The 18,458-nt window shown below is 43.7% G+C and overlaps 1 protein-coding gene across 4 annotated transcripts in view; it reads left to right on the forward strand.

Annotated features, from left to right (window-relative positions):
* The window catches only part of RNLS (renalase, FAD dependent amine oxidase), a 513,712-nt gene that overhangs the window by 144,783 nt on the left and 350,471 nt on the right, over positions 1-18,458 (forward strand). For 2 of the 4 annotated variants that reach the window (XM_086921948.1, XM_086921950.1), the window contains one exon: positions 4,014-4,175. In XM_086921948.1, the coding sequence (XP_086778074.1) occupies positions 4,014-4,175 (162 nt within the window). The remainder of the gene's footprint in view (positions 1-4,013; positions 4,176-18,458) is intronic. The other 2 variants (XM_086921949.1, XM_086921951.1) reach the window with 1 other exon arrangement.

The following is an 18,458-nucleotide window of genomic DNA, read 5'->3' on the forward strand; positions in this document are numbered from 1 at the left end:
ACTCCTCCCTTTAAACCCTATGTTCATGGTTGTCATGCCTATCAAGGGTATGTGGTCCCTATTGTAACCCCCTGGATGGATGTCAGGAGGCTGCATGCCCTGTTGCCATGAGGGAAGCAATTTGGTAAATGCCTCAGCTTTCACCAAGGTATAGGGTGAGCACGAATTAGCAAACACCATCACCTCTCTTTTATCCAAGGTGATGGTACAAGGCGGGAAATCAATTGCCTTGTCGCCACTTTGCAGTTGGAACACTAGTTTGGCTTCTTGGGGAGGTTCCTGTTCAATAGCCAGTACGGCTTTGGATTGTTGATCTCTACAGACCCTGGGCAAGTGACCCCTTCTTCCGCATTTATGACAGGTAACTGATCTGGCTTGACACCTTATATAATTAGCCAGATGACTATGGCTACCACATCTGTAACATTTACGCATGTGGACGACTCCCAGCTTTCTGACTATTGTGATTCTATGAGGGAGGTATTAATGATCAGTGGTGCTAAAAAACTACATTGGTTCAAACATATCGCAGGTTAATTTAAATCAATGAATATTCTGGATTTATGGGAGAACCCAGAGGAAACAACTAGTGGAGACCTACTAAAAATGAAATTCAGGTATTGGGAGGTTGTGGGCGAGTGTTATGCTACTAGACAATCTAATGGCCACCTAACAATGCTATTCTTAAATGCCAAGCCATGCCCACGATTTGAACCTTTCCTGGACCAAATCATACCACCACTTGCCAAAAGTTTATATGCTAGATTTAGATATGGCAATCTGCTTCTAAAGTTTCCCAGTAAGGAGTATCAACAGACCTATGTCCTGCATGCGCTAGAACAAAAGAGACAGAAGAACAAATATTTTTCTTTTGTATCAAATACCAACTGATACGCAGTAGGTGGATAAGACTGATCTGTTTAAACCTTAGATCTAGGCAATACAAGACTGCATACAGAGTTTAAAAAACAGATACACCTGGGCCAATAGTCTTTGCTGTTAGTCTTTTTGAGGTCTCGCCTACGCAGAGCGCATGCGTTGCTTAGGAGGGCCTTTAGCCGTCGCTCTGCTCATTTTCAAGCACACACTTGTGCTTGTGGCGGCATCCACCTTGCGGGAGCGAGCAGGGGCGCGCCACAAGGACGAGTGCAGTGCTTGAAAATTAGCAGACTGCTCTCCCAAGCACGAGCGCGCCTCTCTCCTCGCCCACATGTCCCGGCCGTTCACTGGCTCCGCCCTCTCCGTCTCCTTTTTCCTTGCGCTTTTGCATATGACATGCTTGTTTGTGAAGGAAAACATCTGCTCATGTTTGTTTGTGAAGGAAAACATCTGCTCAAGAACATGCTGGCATTGATTTGCATTCTTTCATTGTCGGTGTTCTTTTCAGCGCTAGAACATGCTGGCATTGATTTGCGTTCTTTCATTGTCGGTGTTCTTTTCAGCGCTAGAACATGCTGGCATTGATTTGCGTTCTTTGAGTGTCAGTGTTCTTTTCAACGCTAGAACATGTTGACATTGATTTGCGTTCTTTCATTGTCAGTGTTTTTGTCAGCGATCCTGTTCGAAGAGAGCGTTAGCCTTTCCACATAACTTTCAAAGAGTTCCGCACCCAGTGCTTTCCCAGCCGCTCTCCCCTAGTAACACCCTGCCCCATCTGGCGGTTACCATCACCGCTGTTTTATTCACGCTGCCTTGTTCTCCCTCTTGGACTCTGGTGGCATTTCCAGGCTTCCCCCACACCGCCCCCTCAATCCATTCTCATCCACTCACATTGGTAAAATCCCTGCGTCTTCCACAGAGCTACCATACCCCTTCCCTACTCTCGGTCCTCTTCCACAGACCTTGGGTAGTGCCTCCAACGTTCACCGCTAACAACGTTCTGACACGCATTGCCCCCTCGAGCATCCCCACCCAGTTGATCCACCTATCAGCCTGCCTGCTGCCGCTGTGTCACAGTAAATTAAACAAAATTATTTACTCTACTTTTCAAAGAAAAAAAAAACTGTATAACTAACTGCATGTGCATTTAAACTGATCGTGTTTAGCTAAAAAGTTATCTAAAAAGTAATACGTCTTTTCCTCAGTCTATGACCTCTGGATATTGCCATGTATACATGTAATTGCATATGTTGTATACCAGTCGAGTCTCTGTTTCATTTTTCTACACATGATTTAAGGAATGTACACCCACAAACAGACCCTATGCGGTTGTAAAATGAAACACCGGCACAAATAAACAGTGTTACCTGGCGCTTCATCCAGTGGATTTGCACTTTGGAGAGCATTGGACGATCCCTGCCAAGGGAAATGGGTCTGCAGGCTAAGAATAGAGGCCATGAGCGTGGATGGGTAGGGAAAGGAGCCCGCTTAATCTCAGGAAGACAGAACAGAAGCCGGGCTGGGGCAGCAGGCGGTGGGCAGCTTGACACTGTCCTAGAGGCTAATTGGACGTTACTGGCCCTAAATAAAGGAATGCATGGTCCAGCCGGGGCAGAGACACATAGCACTTTCACACCAGGGGCAGAGTAGGATCACAGGCGACCTTGCCAGTGTGTGCCATGTGTACATATACACACATGTCAAGGGTACACCTTTTACTTCCAACACTAATTCCCACTCTAAGCACCCCCGGCGTCTACCCACAACATTCGGTGCAAGCAATAGGGAAAATCTGTGCTTGCAGGAGGGTCCCTTTAGTGTTCACCTTTATGTGAAGTGGCTAAAGATTTTGTTCCCTTCCACTGCTTTTGACATTTTTCTCTCTGCATTTCAGTTGTGATTATAATATAGCTATGTGTTCTTTTGCGATTCTGTCTCTTTGCTTTACCATCGCAGATTCATTGTTGTAGCTGTGTTTTTTGCACATGTTGGACACGTTATCTCAACATTACACAATGCAAGCACTCTTCTGCCTTTCTGTATGTGACCCGTGAGGATTGGTGTTTAACGCCGACATGCAAAACAAGCATTAGCATAGCCAATAGGTCTCGCCTTTGGGACCTTATAAGTGTTTAGTTATCCAGCACGATATCTTTAGTGCAACAACATCAACTGTTGCATGGCTAAACACTTATATGGTCCCAAAGGCGAGACCTATTGGCTATGCCAATGCTTGTTTATTCTCCTTTTGGATTACTCGACAGAAGTTTTTATCCTAGGTTGCACTGATTTTTAGTTTCAGAAAACAAACCCTTTTAGATTATGATATGTTGGCAAATGGAAACAATGAATTTGTGTACCGTATGTAAGCTTTTTCCTAACACTCCTGTTTGTGGCGTGACTATTACCTGGAAGGCTGCCAATCTGAGCTTTGGTTTTTTAATGTATGTTTTTATCTTAGTCATTTTATTGAAATTTTAAATTCAGTCCCTGAAATGTATTTATTTGTAAAATGGTGAACTTTCTTATTCTTGTAAACGTTGATGATTTAAACAAACAACCGAATACAGTTATTTCAACAAATGCAATTACAATACAATACATACAAAATATTTGTAGAGGATACAATAATCATGCAAAGGTTGCATATTTTCTAACATTTGGAGAGAAATACCAAGGTTAGTAGGAAAATAAAATTATAACTTTGCACACCCCACTGTTTCCTCACCTTAATCCACACTTCCTTCTTCTCTCTCTTGCTTGAATTTAGTTTAGAATCTGGTCTAATAATTGCTGACAAAGATAGCTGACAAAGTCATCAATATGTATTGGAGTTGACACTCTTGTTCTGATGAAGGCGTGTCCCAGTCATTTCTATACTAGGGATGAACCATCTGCATTTTTAGCACAATGAATGGGCCTACTTTTTATATGAATCTATTTAGTCAATATATTGTGAGAGGTGTACTAGCTGTTCTGCTTGAGTGATAAAAGAGCATGCTTTTGAAGAAGACTAGATATGTTTTTGTGAAAATTAAGCACTGGTTTTTGAAATTTTGAACTAAAAACTCAGATTTCGGCTTTTTTGCAAGTCTTTACGGTTCGAAATTTCAGTATTTTTCTCACTTCTGAAGCAGGCGCTGCTGTTTTCTATGAACATCACGTCACGCAAATAAACCTGAGAGAAGGGAAATGGGAAGTTTGCAGAAAGTCGGGATCCCCGGAAGAGTTTGATGCAATAATTCTCACAATACCCGTTCCACAAATTCTACAGCTCGGTGGGGATATTGTAAACTGTAAGTCCAGGCCTCGGCCTATTTTATCATTTATTAAAATGTATGTCGCTGCTACAAACTCAAACGAGTCGAAGAGGACAGGCTTTTTAATACCTTACAACAAAACGAACTCCCCTCCGAACAATTTTTGGCGGCTCAGACTTATTGCACTGTGTTTTACAAAAACACATGTGCCTGTGTAATTTTACGAAAAATATGTAATAATATATTGGTAAAATGTGATTTGAAATTATGTCATATTGATTGGATAAATATCATGAGATATTTTTCATATAATTACAAATCTGTTTTTGTAATATACAGCCCAATAAGTGACAGTCACAACGTATTGTTTTGTACTTTAAAAGGCTGATTATCTCGGGGGTTAGTTTTGTTGTAGAGTGATGTAGATGCAAATACAGGGGTGTGGAGATCATTGGTGTAGTCGGTGTAGCGATACTTGGATTTATTAATGTATTTATTTATAATATAAGATCGCTTAACATATGAATTTCCATACGCAGTACGTGCAAAAATGTAAAGCAAGCTTCATACAAACTTTAAACATGTATTGCTACCCAAAATTCATGCACTCTCTTAAATCACATCCACCAATCCAATTACAATAAATCAGCACAGATGCAACTTTCCACTGGTTAACTATTCCCAGTTCAATGTACAGCACCAGGATGCACACTGTAGCTCCTTCTAGGAATAAACGTGTATATTCTACGCCTTCTTACAGTGGGCAAGCAAACATTATACGACGACAGGTACTCCCTCCACACTTACCTGCCCCTTGCTGGGGGCTGCTCATTTCTATCCAGTCAAGAGGAAAGGGGGTCTGATGACCTTTTATTTATTAACCCTATGGCAGCATTGCCACTCACGGTATATTAATAATAGTTTCATAAACACATTGCTTACTTTGTTGAAGTACTTAAAGATATATGTTGACACAGTTGTCATTGTTTGTTTTCTTTCTCTTGTCTAGCTGCTTCTTATCGGTCCAGACTTTACATTTCCTTTGCCTTAAGTAGATGTTACACCGTTTGTTAACGTTTTCAAGGTTTGTTTAACACAATTCAAGACCATTGCCCCTTCCCTGATCGACTGCCACGTGTGAGCTCACTGCTGGCAGCTAAACGCACACCAACCATGTGGCACGACGGTGCATGTCTGTTGAAAAATCCTCATGCGTGTTGTACCCTAAGCCCTTGTATGCAGACGGTGTTACTACTGCTCGTGAATGCCAGTGGCTGCATTGCAACACATCACGTCAGGCAAGCAGTGGACACACAGGAAAGGATTTATGGAATGATTTCCGGTTCCGGATCGCCTCTCAGTTTAGGCACTTTACAATACATCTTTCCTACTTCTTAAGTCATTGAACTTGCTTCAAAAAGTATTTGTGGCATATGCCTGAGTGAATGTGTATTCCTTGTTTACACACTTTGCATTTTTCTAGAGGACTGGCAAACTGAGTCCAGACTCTGCATGTCTAGGAGTGATAATTGAATCAGCATCAGCTACTTTCCTTGTTCATGAGTGCCCTGACTGACTTCCTTTGTAAGGCGTTTGGAGACGGAAGGGCACGCCTGTTAACACGACCATGCGAGCAGCATGACCAGCGTGGTGGTGATGTCTGTAAAGGACCTGGTTATGGGTGCCACCTCCGACCCATTAAAGTACCTGCCTCTGACCTCTGAGTGGGACTGGTGCAGTGTAGGCTTGAGTGTCCCTAAAGGTGCATTAAAAGTGATCAAAAGGATATAACAAGTATCAAGGCATTCTGTGGCCATATCGAGGGGGCACAAGGACGCAGCTTGAGTTTATTTATAGGTGATTCTATAGGGTACTTCACTTCTGATAATCTGGTACCTTGTCTTCCCCAGCACGTTGTCGACAACCCCTTTTCACGTTCACCCTTTCAGCCCCGCCTGGATTATTTCCCAAGAGCATTTCCATGAAAGTTTTTGGTTAAAACGTGCACTGAAATGCAAAAAATAGACATGTTGTTGGCTAAGATGCCAGAGCTTACCGGAGATGTCTCGAATGACAGGGAAGACACAACAGTAAACGCACACGTAAACCTGTTGCCCGAGAATAAAGATGGGCTGTCCCAAAAGTGGGTCAATGGGGGAGGCATCTACTTTCAATTGGTGCTGCACGCGGCCGGGCTCGGCTCCGCTGCGGTGTTCCTGGCCGGGCTTGGCTCCGCCGACCCCTGTTCTTTGTTGCGGTGTTCCTGGCCGGGCTTGGCTCCGCCGACCCTGTTCTCTGCTGCGGTGTTCCTGGCCGGGCTTGGCTCCGCCGGGGGCCGTTTGGTGCTCAAAGACTACAAGTCCCAGCAGCCTCATTGCGGCAAGGACGCCGCACTTGTAATCAGGAAGCGCCTGGAGGCGCTTAAAGGTCCCCTCACCACTGAATCCTGGGGGAGGCATCTTCTTTCAAATGGTGCTGCACGCGGCCGGGCTCGGCTCCGCTGCGGTGTTCCTGGCCGGGCTTGGCTCCGCCGACCCCTGTTCTTTGTTGCGGTGTTCCTGGCCGGGCTTGGCTCCGCCGACCCTGTTCTCTGCTGCGGTGTTCCTGGCCGGGCTTGGCTCCGCCGGGGGCCGTTTGGTGCTCAAAGACTACAAGTCCCAGCAGCCTCATTGCGGCAAGGACGCCGCGCTTGTAATCAGGAAGCGCCTGGAGGCGCTTAAAGGTCCCCTCACCACTGAATCCTGGGGGAGGCATCTACTTTCAATTGGTGCTGCACGCGGCCGGGCTCGGCTCCGCTGCGGTGTTCCTGGCCGGGCTTGGCTCCGCCGACCCCTGTTCTTTGTTGCGGTGTTCCTGGCCGGGCTTGGCTCCGCCGACCCTGTTCAATGCTGCGGTGTTCCTGGCCGCGCTTGGCTTCGCCGGGGGCCGTTTGGTGCTCAAAGACTACAAGTCCCAGCAGCCTCATTGCGGCAAGGACGCCGCGCTTGTAATCAGGAAGCGCCTGGAGGCGCTTAAAGGTCCCCTCACCACTGAATCCTGGGGGAGGCATCTACTTTCAATTGGTGCTGCACGCGGCCGGGCTCGGCTCCGCTGCGGTGTTCCTGGCCGGGCTTGGCTCCGCCGACCCCTGTTCTGTGTTCCTGGCCGGGCTTGGCTCCGCCGACCCTGTTCTCTGCTGCGGTGTTCCTGGCCGGGCTTGGCTCCGCCGGGGGTCGTTTGGTGCTCAAAGACTACAAGTCCCAGCAGCCTCATTGCGGCAAGGACGCCGCGCTTGTAATCAGGAAGCGCCTGGAGGCGCTTAAAGGTCCCCTCACCTCATCGTCCCGCGGGACGCGCGCGGGCGTGCCCGGGAGAAGCCCGGGACAAGGGCGGGCCGTCTGTGGCCATCCGGGGACGACCAGGGACGGGACGGGCCACCCCCCTTGGTGCTGCGGTGCCACCGACCTTGGCTTGGAACTATTGACTATTGACCTAGGTACTGCTCCCCAAAGTTCTGTTCTGTTCAAACTGTTTCTGGTAGCCCACTTATACATGTTAGAGCTCCACTCACTGTTGCTGTGAGAAGGGCCGCAGGGACCCAAGTTAGTTTGTTTATTCATTTACTATTTGTGGAGTCACTGGGTAAAGTAGCATTCATAGCACAACGAATTGACTGTGGAGTAATAAGAGTGACTAGGCTGCAGGCTTAAAAAATGTCTAATCACCCTAATACACGCTCTGTAATGAGTAAAACCCACAACAGAGAGTCCCCCAAACACACCAGAGCGCCATCTAGAGAGCCCGCCTCCACTAAAGGAAATAAACCTACCGCACTTGATTTAATGCTAAAAAAGGTCTCGGGGGAAATAGAACGTATGGAAAGGAGTTTATCCTCCTCTCCTAACCTCAACGCAATTACTTTAACACCCTCTAGAGAACCAGCAGTTGCCGATAGTCCAATTATGATAATGAATCTTACCCAACCAAATAATGAAACTGATGATGTCCCCTGCGCACAATCCCCGGGGATAGAAATATCGGGCCGCAGTGAACTGACCCAACAGAGAAAAACAAAGCGCCAGGGGAAGACCAAAGGGCCACAGAGACAAAGGAAAGCACTTGTAGGAGGCAGTCGCTCCAAGACGAACCAAGAGGCCATCCTAGTAGAAAATAAGACCCAAACAGACACAAATCCCCCAGGTTGGGTTGAGGCAGTCCTAGGAGATCTTAAAAAACATCTAGAATCCTTTATAACTGTGCAGCTAAAACCTATTATAAGTAAGGTGGACAAAATTGCGTGTGAGTTGTCTAAACAAACTAAGGTAATAGAGCACACGCTTAATAAATCCTCTACTGGCCCTAGTCACACAAATGAGGGGGCCACAATTGATAATGTTGGAAAAAACACATTGCCAACTAACAATTGTGTTAGTCACACTCAACACACAATTGCTGAGATCCATGAGGCACCAAAAATTTCCCAAGATTCAAGAGGGGTACCCAATAACGAACAGAGAGGGGGACACGCTCAAAAGACGGGTTCTAAAAACACAGATAAAGCCCCTTTACAACCATTAATGCAATGGAGACAGGAAGACTCTTACCAGAGTAATGGGAATTACGGTCCATTCCACAGGGACTCTGACCCTTTCCTCACCACACATAGCGCCGCCCCACATATAGAACTCCCCCCAGAGGCCAGCCCTTTTGTAATAGTCTTTGCAGGGGTCCCAGAAATTAGGGCTACTGAGAGAGAATCACACTCCCAACTACATGAAAAAATCTCCAAGTGGTTGAATATACATAGACCCTTAAATAAGGGGGACAGAGGTGAGATAGTGCACGTAAGAAGAGTGAATTGGCTTGGCGGGAGTAAAAAAGATGTAAGAGGAGACTCCATAGTGGCAAATTTTAGAGACACTGGGCTGGTTGAGTACATCCTGAAGAATTTGAACAGGAACCAAACTAGCACAATTTGTGCACTCCCACTCAGGTATTTTTATCCGAGGAGTTGGGACACTAATGGTGCCCAGGATGGAGGGTGGAACCCGGGAAGACCTCAACGCATACAAAGACCAAGACCCGCAGGCTTCCATGACCAGTTCCTACCTCCACGAGATTACTCTCAGTGGAGAAATAGATTTGCCCCCCTGCAGTCGCTTGAAGATAATGATTGACTCATTCTAACAGAAAATAATACCGCAACACTCTCAGCTACCAGTGAATGCCCATGTCCGGAAAGAGAGGGTAGTTGCCTGAGAGACGGGAACGAACAAGTTTTGAGGTTAGAAGAACCAACTTCACATGAGGAGGAGACTGAAAATACCATAGAGCCAACAGTAGTGGGTGAGGATAAAATAAATGAATTTAGCGCAGTGAGCAGGAAAGAGAATAGGGCTGGACTGACTGTGTTATCCTGGAACATAGCAGGCCTGGGAGCTAAATTTAACAACAAGGAGTGGAAGGAATACATAAGGGGCTTTCATGTTATAGCTCTCCAAGAAACATGGGCGCGAGACTCTGACCTCTGTCAATTGGAGGGTTATAAATGTTTCTTTAGACCCGCCCAAGAGAAAATTCTGGGAGAGCAAAAGGAGGCTTAGCGATATATGTAGATTTAGACTTAAAGGGCACCTGGTCACAGGCAGACTGGGCTTCAGACACATTACAAGCAGTATCACTCCAGGGACAGGGGCAGAGACTACTTTTCCTAAATTTTTATAACTCGGGCCCAGTTGATGGGAATTTTCCTATACTACTAGAGCTTGAGTGCAGGATAAATGAGGAAATAGATCTAAGGACGAAGGGCCCTGAGCCAACTGTCCTGCTGATGGGGGATTTCAATTGTCACCTTTGCCCCTGGTTGTTTCCCATCTCTGCTGACTGGGCCACCTGCCGTTTAGAAAAGGGTCCCCATTTCGCACATAATAAAGAGGGCACAATGTTGATGAAGCTCCTAGATAATTTTACGCTTACCCATATTATGGACTTAGTTGAACTGAAAACAGGGGAGACACCCATACCCACATTTAAAGGGAGAGGCTGTGGGACTATAATAGACTTTATAATGATCTCTGCTCACTCCAAAGACCAGATTATTAGACCAAGAACAGAGTGGAGCCCCTTCAGCGACCACAACCCCCTTTCCCTGGAAATTAATTACAAAGATCTACCGGGGGAAAACCTAGGGGGTGTCTCCGAAATCCATCCAACGGACCAAGGGAGACGTATAAGGTGGACAATGATCAACCCGCAAGAGTTTTATACCAAGTTAGTGGGTGAAGGGAAAGGGCATATAGAGACCTGTTTAGATCCCACAATAGAGGGTAGAGGAGTGGTCATGGCTTTTGAATCCCTAACTAAAATAATAGAAAGGTTATTGACAACTAAGAGGCCTGCTAAGCAATCATCTTCCTCAAGATGGGTTGACACTGACTGCTCAAGGGCTCTAAGAGATCTAAAGCAGAGTTTAAAAAAGGTCCCGAGAAACAAGATTGAAATTGCCCGATACAGACAGAACTATAAAATACAGGTAAAGAGAAGAAAGAGCGCCCTCCAAAAGGAAGTTTGGGCAGACCTTAGAGAGGCAGGAGAAAATAGGGACTATGCCCAGTTTTGGAGAATTATTAATAGACCCTGCTACCAAGACTCAAGCGCCCCAGTTATCAGCACCAACATATTACCTGATCAATGGATTAACCATTTTAAATCTCTGTATAACCAGCAGGAGGTAGTAGTTTTCGGGAATGGAACCTGGGCGGGACCTAGACCAGAAGCATTAGAATTTTCCCTGGAGGAAGTATTAAAAGCAATTACAGGGTTGACGCGTAACAAAGCTCCAGGCCCGGATGGCACCCCCCCAGACCTATTCCTTAGTAATACTGATCTATGGGCACCAATTGTGACTAGAGTACTGAATGCGGCAATTAAATCTGGCCTCCCGCGTTCTTGGTCAACTGCAGTGATTGTCCCTATTTACAAGAAAGGTTGTAGGGACAACCCACAGTGTTACAGACAAATCTCGCTGATTGATGTCTCTGCTAAAGTACTTGGGAGGGCCATTTTGAACCGCCTAATAGAATGGACGGACACCCATAATACCCTGGTGGACACTCAGTACGGGTTCCGAACAGGCAGGTCAACTAGTGACCAATGTCTCAATCTATACCTTCTCGCCGCTAAATACACTAAGACGGAGGAAGGGACCATGTATATGGGATTCATGGACCTAGCAGCGGCATTTGATAATGTTAATAGAGATAAACTCTGGATACTGATGTATAGATTGGGAATTGACCCGGATTTGATCAATGTACTCAAGGAGTTGCATTGGAATACCACTGCCAAGGTCCGCTATAGCGTGGGGGGGTGAGCACTGATCCCTTCCCGTGCTCTGGCGGGGTGAGGCAGGGATGTATCCTTGCACCATTTTTGTTTTCCCTCTACATAAATGATTTGGAGAGTGCCCTGTTAGCTCTGGGGACTGACTGCCCAAGGGTTGGACCGCGCCACATACCGGTACTTCTGTACGCAGACGACGCGGTCCTCCTCGCTCGAACTGCAGTCAGTCTCCAGCTACTTATTAGAGGTTTTGCTGAATTCATGCAGAACTTGGACCTCTCCGTCAATCTGACAAAGTCTTTTATTAGGGAAGAAACCACAAAAGAGATTTGTGTTCAAAATAGGGGATCACGTCCTGGACACTGTGACCACTTTCCCGTACCTGGGTCTCCTATTCGATGAAAAAATCAAGTTTGCCCCACTGATTGAGGAAAGATCGAGGAAACTTGTGTCGGCAAATGGGGCTATATTAAATTGTGCGCGAAGAATGGGTCGTTGGTCTCCTGAACAGGTGATGACACTGTATAGGGCGGTTAGCACCTCGAAGGCTACCTACGGAGCAGAAGTTTGGGGTTTTAGGGATGCGCAACAGATACAAGGAGAGGAAGACAAATTTTAAAAAAAAACTGTTACAGCTTCCCCAGAGCATCCCAGCAGCAATCATACACAAAGAGCTAGGTACCCCATATATATCTGACCTGATCAGAATGAGACCAATCTTGACCTGGTTTAAAATTTGGCAAAACCCTAATGTCGAATTAACCAGACAGATCATCAAGGACTGTTTACAGAGAGAGAGATGGCTCCAAATCCCCTGGTTGAAATACATCAAAGAATCACTAGGGTCCATCAGCCAAGAATTGTTATTCTCTGACCCCTTAAATATGGACCCATCCTGCAGACACTATGTACACAAGCAATTCATGGGAAAATATGACTGCAGGAGGATGGAACTTGACTCTATCAAATCCACGGTACTAGCCCACTCGCTTGTATGCAATGAAATTGGCATGGAACCGTATCTCTTTTTAATGTACAGTCAACATGAGAGATTTTTAATGACTCATTTTAGGCTCAATTTGTTGCACAATATTTTAGCCTACCCGTCTCCGCAGGACACCCTTCATTTTGTATTACTTTGTTCCTTTTATAAAATTCCGAGGCGAAGGTTTTTGGTGGATATTCTAAAGGAATCAAAAATTAACCATGCCAAATCTGCTCTACTATTTCTGCAAAGAGCAACTGAGATTCGTACCTTGAGTGGCATTATGAGCTTTCTTAAAACTGTGTTCAAATTAAGAAATACAAGGGGATGATGGGGGACGAATTGGGATGAAATGAAATGTGCCGCACCTTTTTTTTTTCTTCTTTTTACGCCTAAAGTCTGTATATAGTATTAACAAAATCTTTTTAAACATGATTCTAATTCTAATGTTCAGTATGTTTTTATGTTGTATGTAATAATATGCATTTTTATGATGGTTTTTAACCCTCGAAATAAATAAAGAACTGAACTGAACTGGGTCAATGAAACTGCTTCTAAAAATACATTTTCCCTTTACTGCAAAAGATGTAGAGTATCGTTTTGCTTAAGGATAAAGTCTTAGCCAACTGGACCAATGCTGAAACATTACGTTTTTTTGGCAGAACTCTTCATTGCTGCATCTCCTGAAAATAAGTGATGGTGCAGTAAAATGGTAGTAGTTGCTTACTGCTGCTACTTACTATGCAGTGGCACCTCTGTGAGGGAGGGAGTTTTCCGTGATAAAAAGCTGAGCTGCAGGAAAGGATGCTCTCACACACTTCCTTCACAGATTGCATGGGAGAAGGTGCACAGATACTCGGAGACAATCTCTGTACTCTAGAAGTGCCTGCTGTTTGTTCTTTTGCCCTGCTTCCGGCGCACAGCGAGTGTGTTTGTGCCATTTCTTTCGAAGCTTCTGAGCGAAAACATGCCCCCCTCCCCCCGGTGCTGCTAAGAAGGATGTAGCATTCTAATGTCACTACTGAAATGTAACGCATTATTACTAGAGAGTAGAGATGCCGTTTTATTACAGGCACATTCCTACATCATTCACAGTGGGTAAAATACAATAACAAAAGTTAGGACAATAGTATGTGCTCTGCATTGTTACATTGTTCTTTTTAACTCTGACCACATTTGTAACTTGTGCACTGAAAAGCAGTTTACATGCGTGAAGCTGCAATTTGGGTGATGTGTACAATAGAAGGGAACTATACTGTTCCTTTCTTTATTACTTTTAGCATATTAGCATTGGAAGGGGGTACCCTTCTCTTTGACATTTGGCACTATCAAAGTGAATAAGAAAAATACCTATTACTGGCGCTCGAATGAACGTTTAATGACGCCATATCTGATTACATTGTTTTATAATATTCATAAGATGTGGCTATTGACCTTCAATTTTTTTCTTGAGCATAGGAGAGGTCTGCTCCTTATGTTTGAAGTTCCTGCATAATTACTGTCCTGTGATTCATTTGACTCTTGTTTACATTATATTGGGGAATTGTTTGTTCTGTAAAGGGGAGGGTGCAACTTTGGCCCTAATATATCTGCTCAATTGTGTAATCTGCTACATGATTCTGCACAATACTGTTGGGTAATCAGCAGCTACATGGACCGCAAGTCACAGTGGTGTATTTTTTGTGTGTCGCTACACATGCATGGATCATTGGGCAACATCCTTGGACCTGGCCTGGTTGCAAAGGCTGGGCAGAAGCAATATGTATAAAATCTTTGTAGAGTACGAGATAAAAGAATCGATACAGGGATGGATCTGAAATATTTTATATGAGTGGCAAAAGAGGGTGGGATACTGAAGAGAGAAAATGTATAAGAAACATTGTCCCTACCTAGGTCATCTATGATTCAGGCAGTAAGAATAGAAACGGGCATGGTACATTGGCAGGTAATGGCACGTATGGCATTAATAAGATTCTGTCAACGCCTGGGGAACCGAAAGGAGCAAAAAATAGCACAATGATGCAAACATTAAATTTGCAGAGTGATCTGAAATGGGCAGAGGAGGTCAGGAAAATGTTAGATACAGTATGTAGGGAACTGGGAGTCAAACTGTACCCTCAGGACTTACAAATCGATGTTGTTAGGCGAGAACGGAAGATACTAGGGAAATAAATTGCACAAGACCAAGATCACCAGTACCTGAAGGGGAAAAATCTGTGAACCTCATGACTAAGTCATGGCAATCTGATCAACAGTTCCCGTACATAGGTATACTACCCAATCGCTGTCTTAGAAATTAAGTATTAAGATTACGAATAGGAATTAATCCCTGCTATGCGAATGGCGGGATAAAAGGGGCTATGATGGATTCTGAAGGGAATTGTACATGCAAACTAGGCACAAAATGCAATATTTTGTGCATAGTACTAGATTGTTTTAAGGTTCTTGCTGCACGGAAACTGTTTTTATGACCAATGTTTTTAAAATATGGTATTAAAAACCGTGCACAGGCAGTAGATTTGTTAACGGAAATGTACAATTTGGACATAGCATGTGCACCTGGAAGATTCATGCTTGAAGCTAAAAAAGTTTTTAAGGGTTTATAGAACTGGGAATTTTATGAATGATATTTTATGATAAAATTAATTAGGTTAGAAAAATGAAATAACTAAGAATCTGGATTTATCCTGGAATTGTATATTTATTATGTTTAAATTAAATAATGACACTGTATTTGGAAAATATTGAAATGCTTTTTTATGTTTAAGGACCAAGGGTCTAAATAAATATTCTTTTTTGATTGATTGATTGAATCAATACACAACATTCCCAAATAGTTCGAGAGATCCTTATTGAAACTCATGGTCCAAATTGTTTTCTTTAGAAAGTGGTTCTCTTTTTTAAATAATTAAATGTATCTTAAGACAAGGTAATCATAGGTACGGTTACATCTTCAAAATAAAACACATTGATTTGTTCAATAATGTGTGACATTGATGTGGGTTCAATTGAAAAATGTCATTGTCGTAACGGGTCACTGTACTGAATCATAATGACACACAAGCATAAATTAATTGCTCTTCTTTGACAATTAAACAATTTATCCTTAAGTAAAGGATACATTTATCCAAAGTAAAACAACTAATTTGGCAATTTCATGTTGTAATGGAGCCACCTTGAGATAAACCTAGAAGAGTCAACCCGAGCACTGCAACTGCTACGGACCAATGCAGCCAGGAGCTCCTCCGTCGAGGGTTATCCTTTGCATCTGTCTGTGTAGAAAGAATGGCTGATGATGAACATGCTAAAGGAATTTAACGTGTTTGGACACATTCTAAGTTCATGTTCTTATTGCATTTGCTCACATGACAATTAAAAACCCTTGAAACAGAACAATGTGACCTATTTTCTAAAACATATGCAACATATAAACGATGCTTAGAAACTATCAGCATAAGAGAAGAGAGGTGAGGTTTATTGGCATTACAGCGCCAGTACCTGGGAGTATGAGGAATACATAAAGCATAGGACTTAAACAAAATAATTGTTTCTTCCATAAGTTCTGCTCACAGTCGCGAAATGAAAATGCATGTGGTTTCAGAAGGAGAGGAACTCACAACTCATTTTACTGTGCAAGCAGCAAAAGATGTGGGTTGCACGTAATTTCACTGGGGCTCTGTCAATGACAAATATTTTATTGGAGCTTAACAGTTGCTTTGTGGCCTGCTACAATAACATCTGGAATGTGTACTCCTCAATGCAGGATTTTCAGACAAACATTCCTATAAAATTGCTCAGTTTATTAAATTTCAAGAAATGTTTATTTTGTTATATCTTCAAATATGGAAAATTCAATATTTTCTGAATCTCAGGAGAGTAAGTGGCCATGACACTGGGAAAAATCACATTGAGTGGTGGTGTGTGACACTGATTGAACCTTCTCTCAATTTAAATCATCACTAGGTTTCTGGGGTGAGAACAACTTTTAATGTCCCTCATTTCTCCATGAAAAACCTTTAGTGGCAAGATAATTAATTTAATGAAGCCTAGTAGAAGGGCAATTGATTTACAACAATTCTTTGACTCTAATGGCATTTTGTTAATTTCCCTACATTTTGACAGTTTCGTTGACTCTCTAAAGTCTTTGGCCTCAAACCTCTTCCTTATTATTACCCATTCTGTGACTTGATAACGAGCAACACTATGCTTTTGCTGGCAGATCCAGCACAACAGATCTGATTATTGGTAGGAATGCCTAGCCCTAGGGCCGGTATCACTGCCTATTTGGCTGACAATCTCAACGCCACTGGTTTTCGGAACACTCACAGCCAAGCCACCAACAGACTGGAGATGAAGAAATGCAAAAAAGAAAAAAACACACTTCTCCACTCATGATCTGGAAAGGTATTCCAATACCCATTAGGACTGACCCAACATTGCTCCAATTAGGGAAGAGCTCAAGACACACCTCTTTAAAGAACACTACATCTCTGCAGTCCTCCTGTACTCCCAGAAGCCAGCTCCCCTTTCAACAGCTCATTGGCTATCTATGACTTTGTCACTGCACATCCCACTGTTGCTTTTCAGCTAGGTTTGCACTATAAAAGTACCACATACATACATATATACATTCATCGATAAAATCTTACCTACCTTCTCTTCTGGTCTAGTGGTAGCTAGAGAACTTGAAGTCTTGTTGAACATAAAGCTTGCCTTGCACAAAGTGAGCCAGCAAGCCAGCAATGATACTGCTCTCTTCTCTCAAGAAAGGTTTTGAAAATATGCAGCCAAATTGTATGTTTCACAGCAACATTTTTCATTAGAAATGAACTAAAATGGAATAGGTTTGACTGGCAGTTCTAGAGACACCTGTAGATCAACCCATTATATCACTGTCCTGAAATTATCATTATGTAACAAAAAACAGCCTTCTTGAAACAAGGAAACACTCAATACTCACTAAGTCCATGATGTACTATAAGAAATGACAAACAAAATACGTGAAGCAGGAATTTTCTTTTAGAGGTCTAGTTCTACCCACAAGCGGTATCACACTATCAATTCTAGGTGGAATAGAACAAGGTTGCATCTGGCTTAAGCCCTCTCAGTTATCTGATGGAACCGTCACTTGAAGAAGCCAAAAGATTGTTCCTTCGATGTAGAGTCCTCTTCCTAATTACTTCTAGGTATGTAGGCAGGGAATTTAAGAAGGTGCTCCAGATGAGCTGTTTCTATCACCTTTCAGTGTTTCTACTTTTGTGCATACAATGACTAGTCACCAGCTCCCATGTTAAACACCTTTTGTCTTATAAACCTTGTTTGACTCTCCACCTGCCTTTTGATCTAGACTTTGACCTATTTCTGAATCTAAATTTTTGATTCCTACCCTTTGCGTTGATCGTTAGGCATATAAAGGCTTTTTCTCCTTGTAGGACTACCAATTGACATGTGTCACTGCTACCAGATGCGGCTCCAGGTTGTCCTGTGGGTTGCCTGGCACCCTATATCCTCTTGCATGCATATCATGAGCCATTCACACCCTGGCTTCCTTCTCTTCTTGTGTGGCTGATATAAAGGGCCAGAGTAAACAAAGACTGGGAGGCCTGAACTACCAATGACAAAGGAATTGTAGAGGGATCCCTGTCACTTGGGTAAATAAAGGCACATAGATTCAGTAATAAATCAATAACCATTCAATCTCAAGTCCTTAACGCAATACAGCAGCCTGGACTCCAGAGCAGATCTGCCCCTAACCGGGACATCAATGAGCGATTGCAACACTGCACACAGGCCATTGTCAGCATGATTCCTTCTTTTTGCGACTCTGTGCGAAATGGCCAGATGCCCGTCCGATAAAACACAGAAACCTACACTTGAAACAGAAATTCTTCAAATCATGCAGGTGATTATCCAACCTAATAAAGGTCTGGTAGGGGTTGAGAAGAGAGGTGATTTTTACCTTTGTCAAATTGGGAGGTTGTCCAAGTGGACTCTACCATGCATTGATGTTTGGA

The sequence above is a fragment of the Lissotriton vulgaris genome, chromosome 5, assembly GCF_964263255.1.
Source record: "Lissotriton vulgaris chromosome 5, aLisVul1.2, whole genome shotgun sequence".
Classification (NCBI taxonomy): domain Eukaryota; kingdom Metazoa; phylum Chordata; class Amphibia; order Caudata; family Salamandridae; genus Lissotriton; species Lissotriton vulgaris.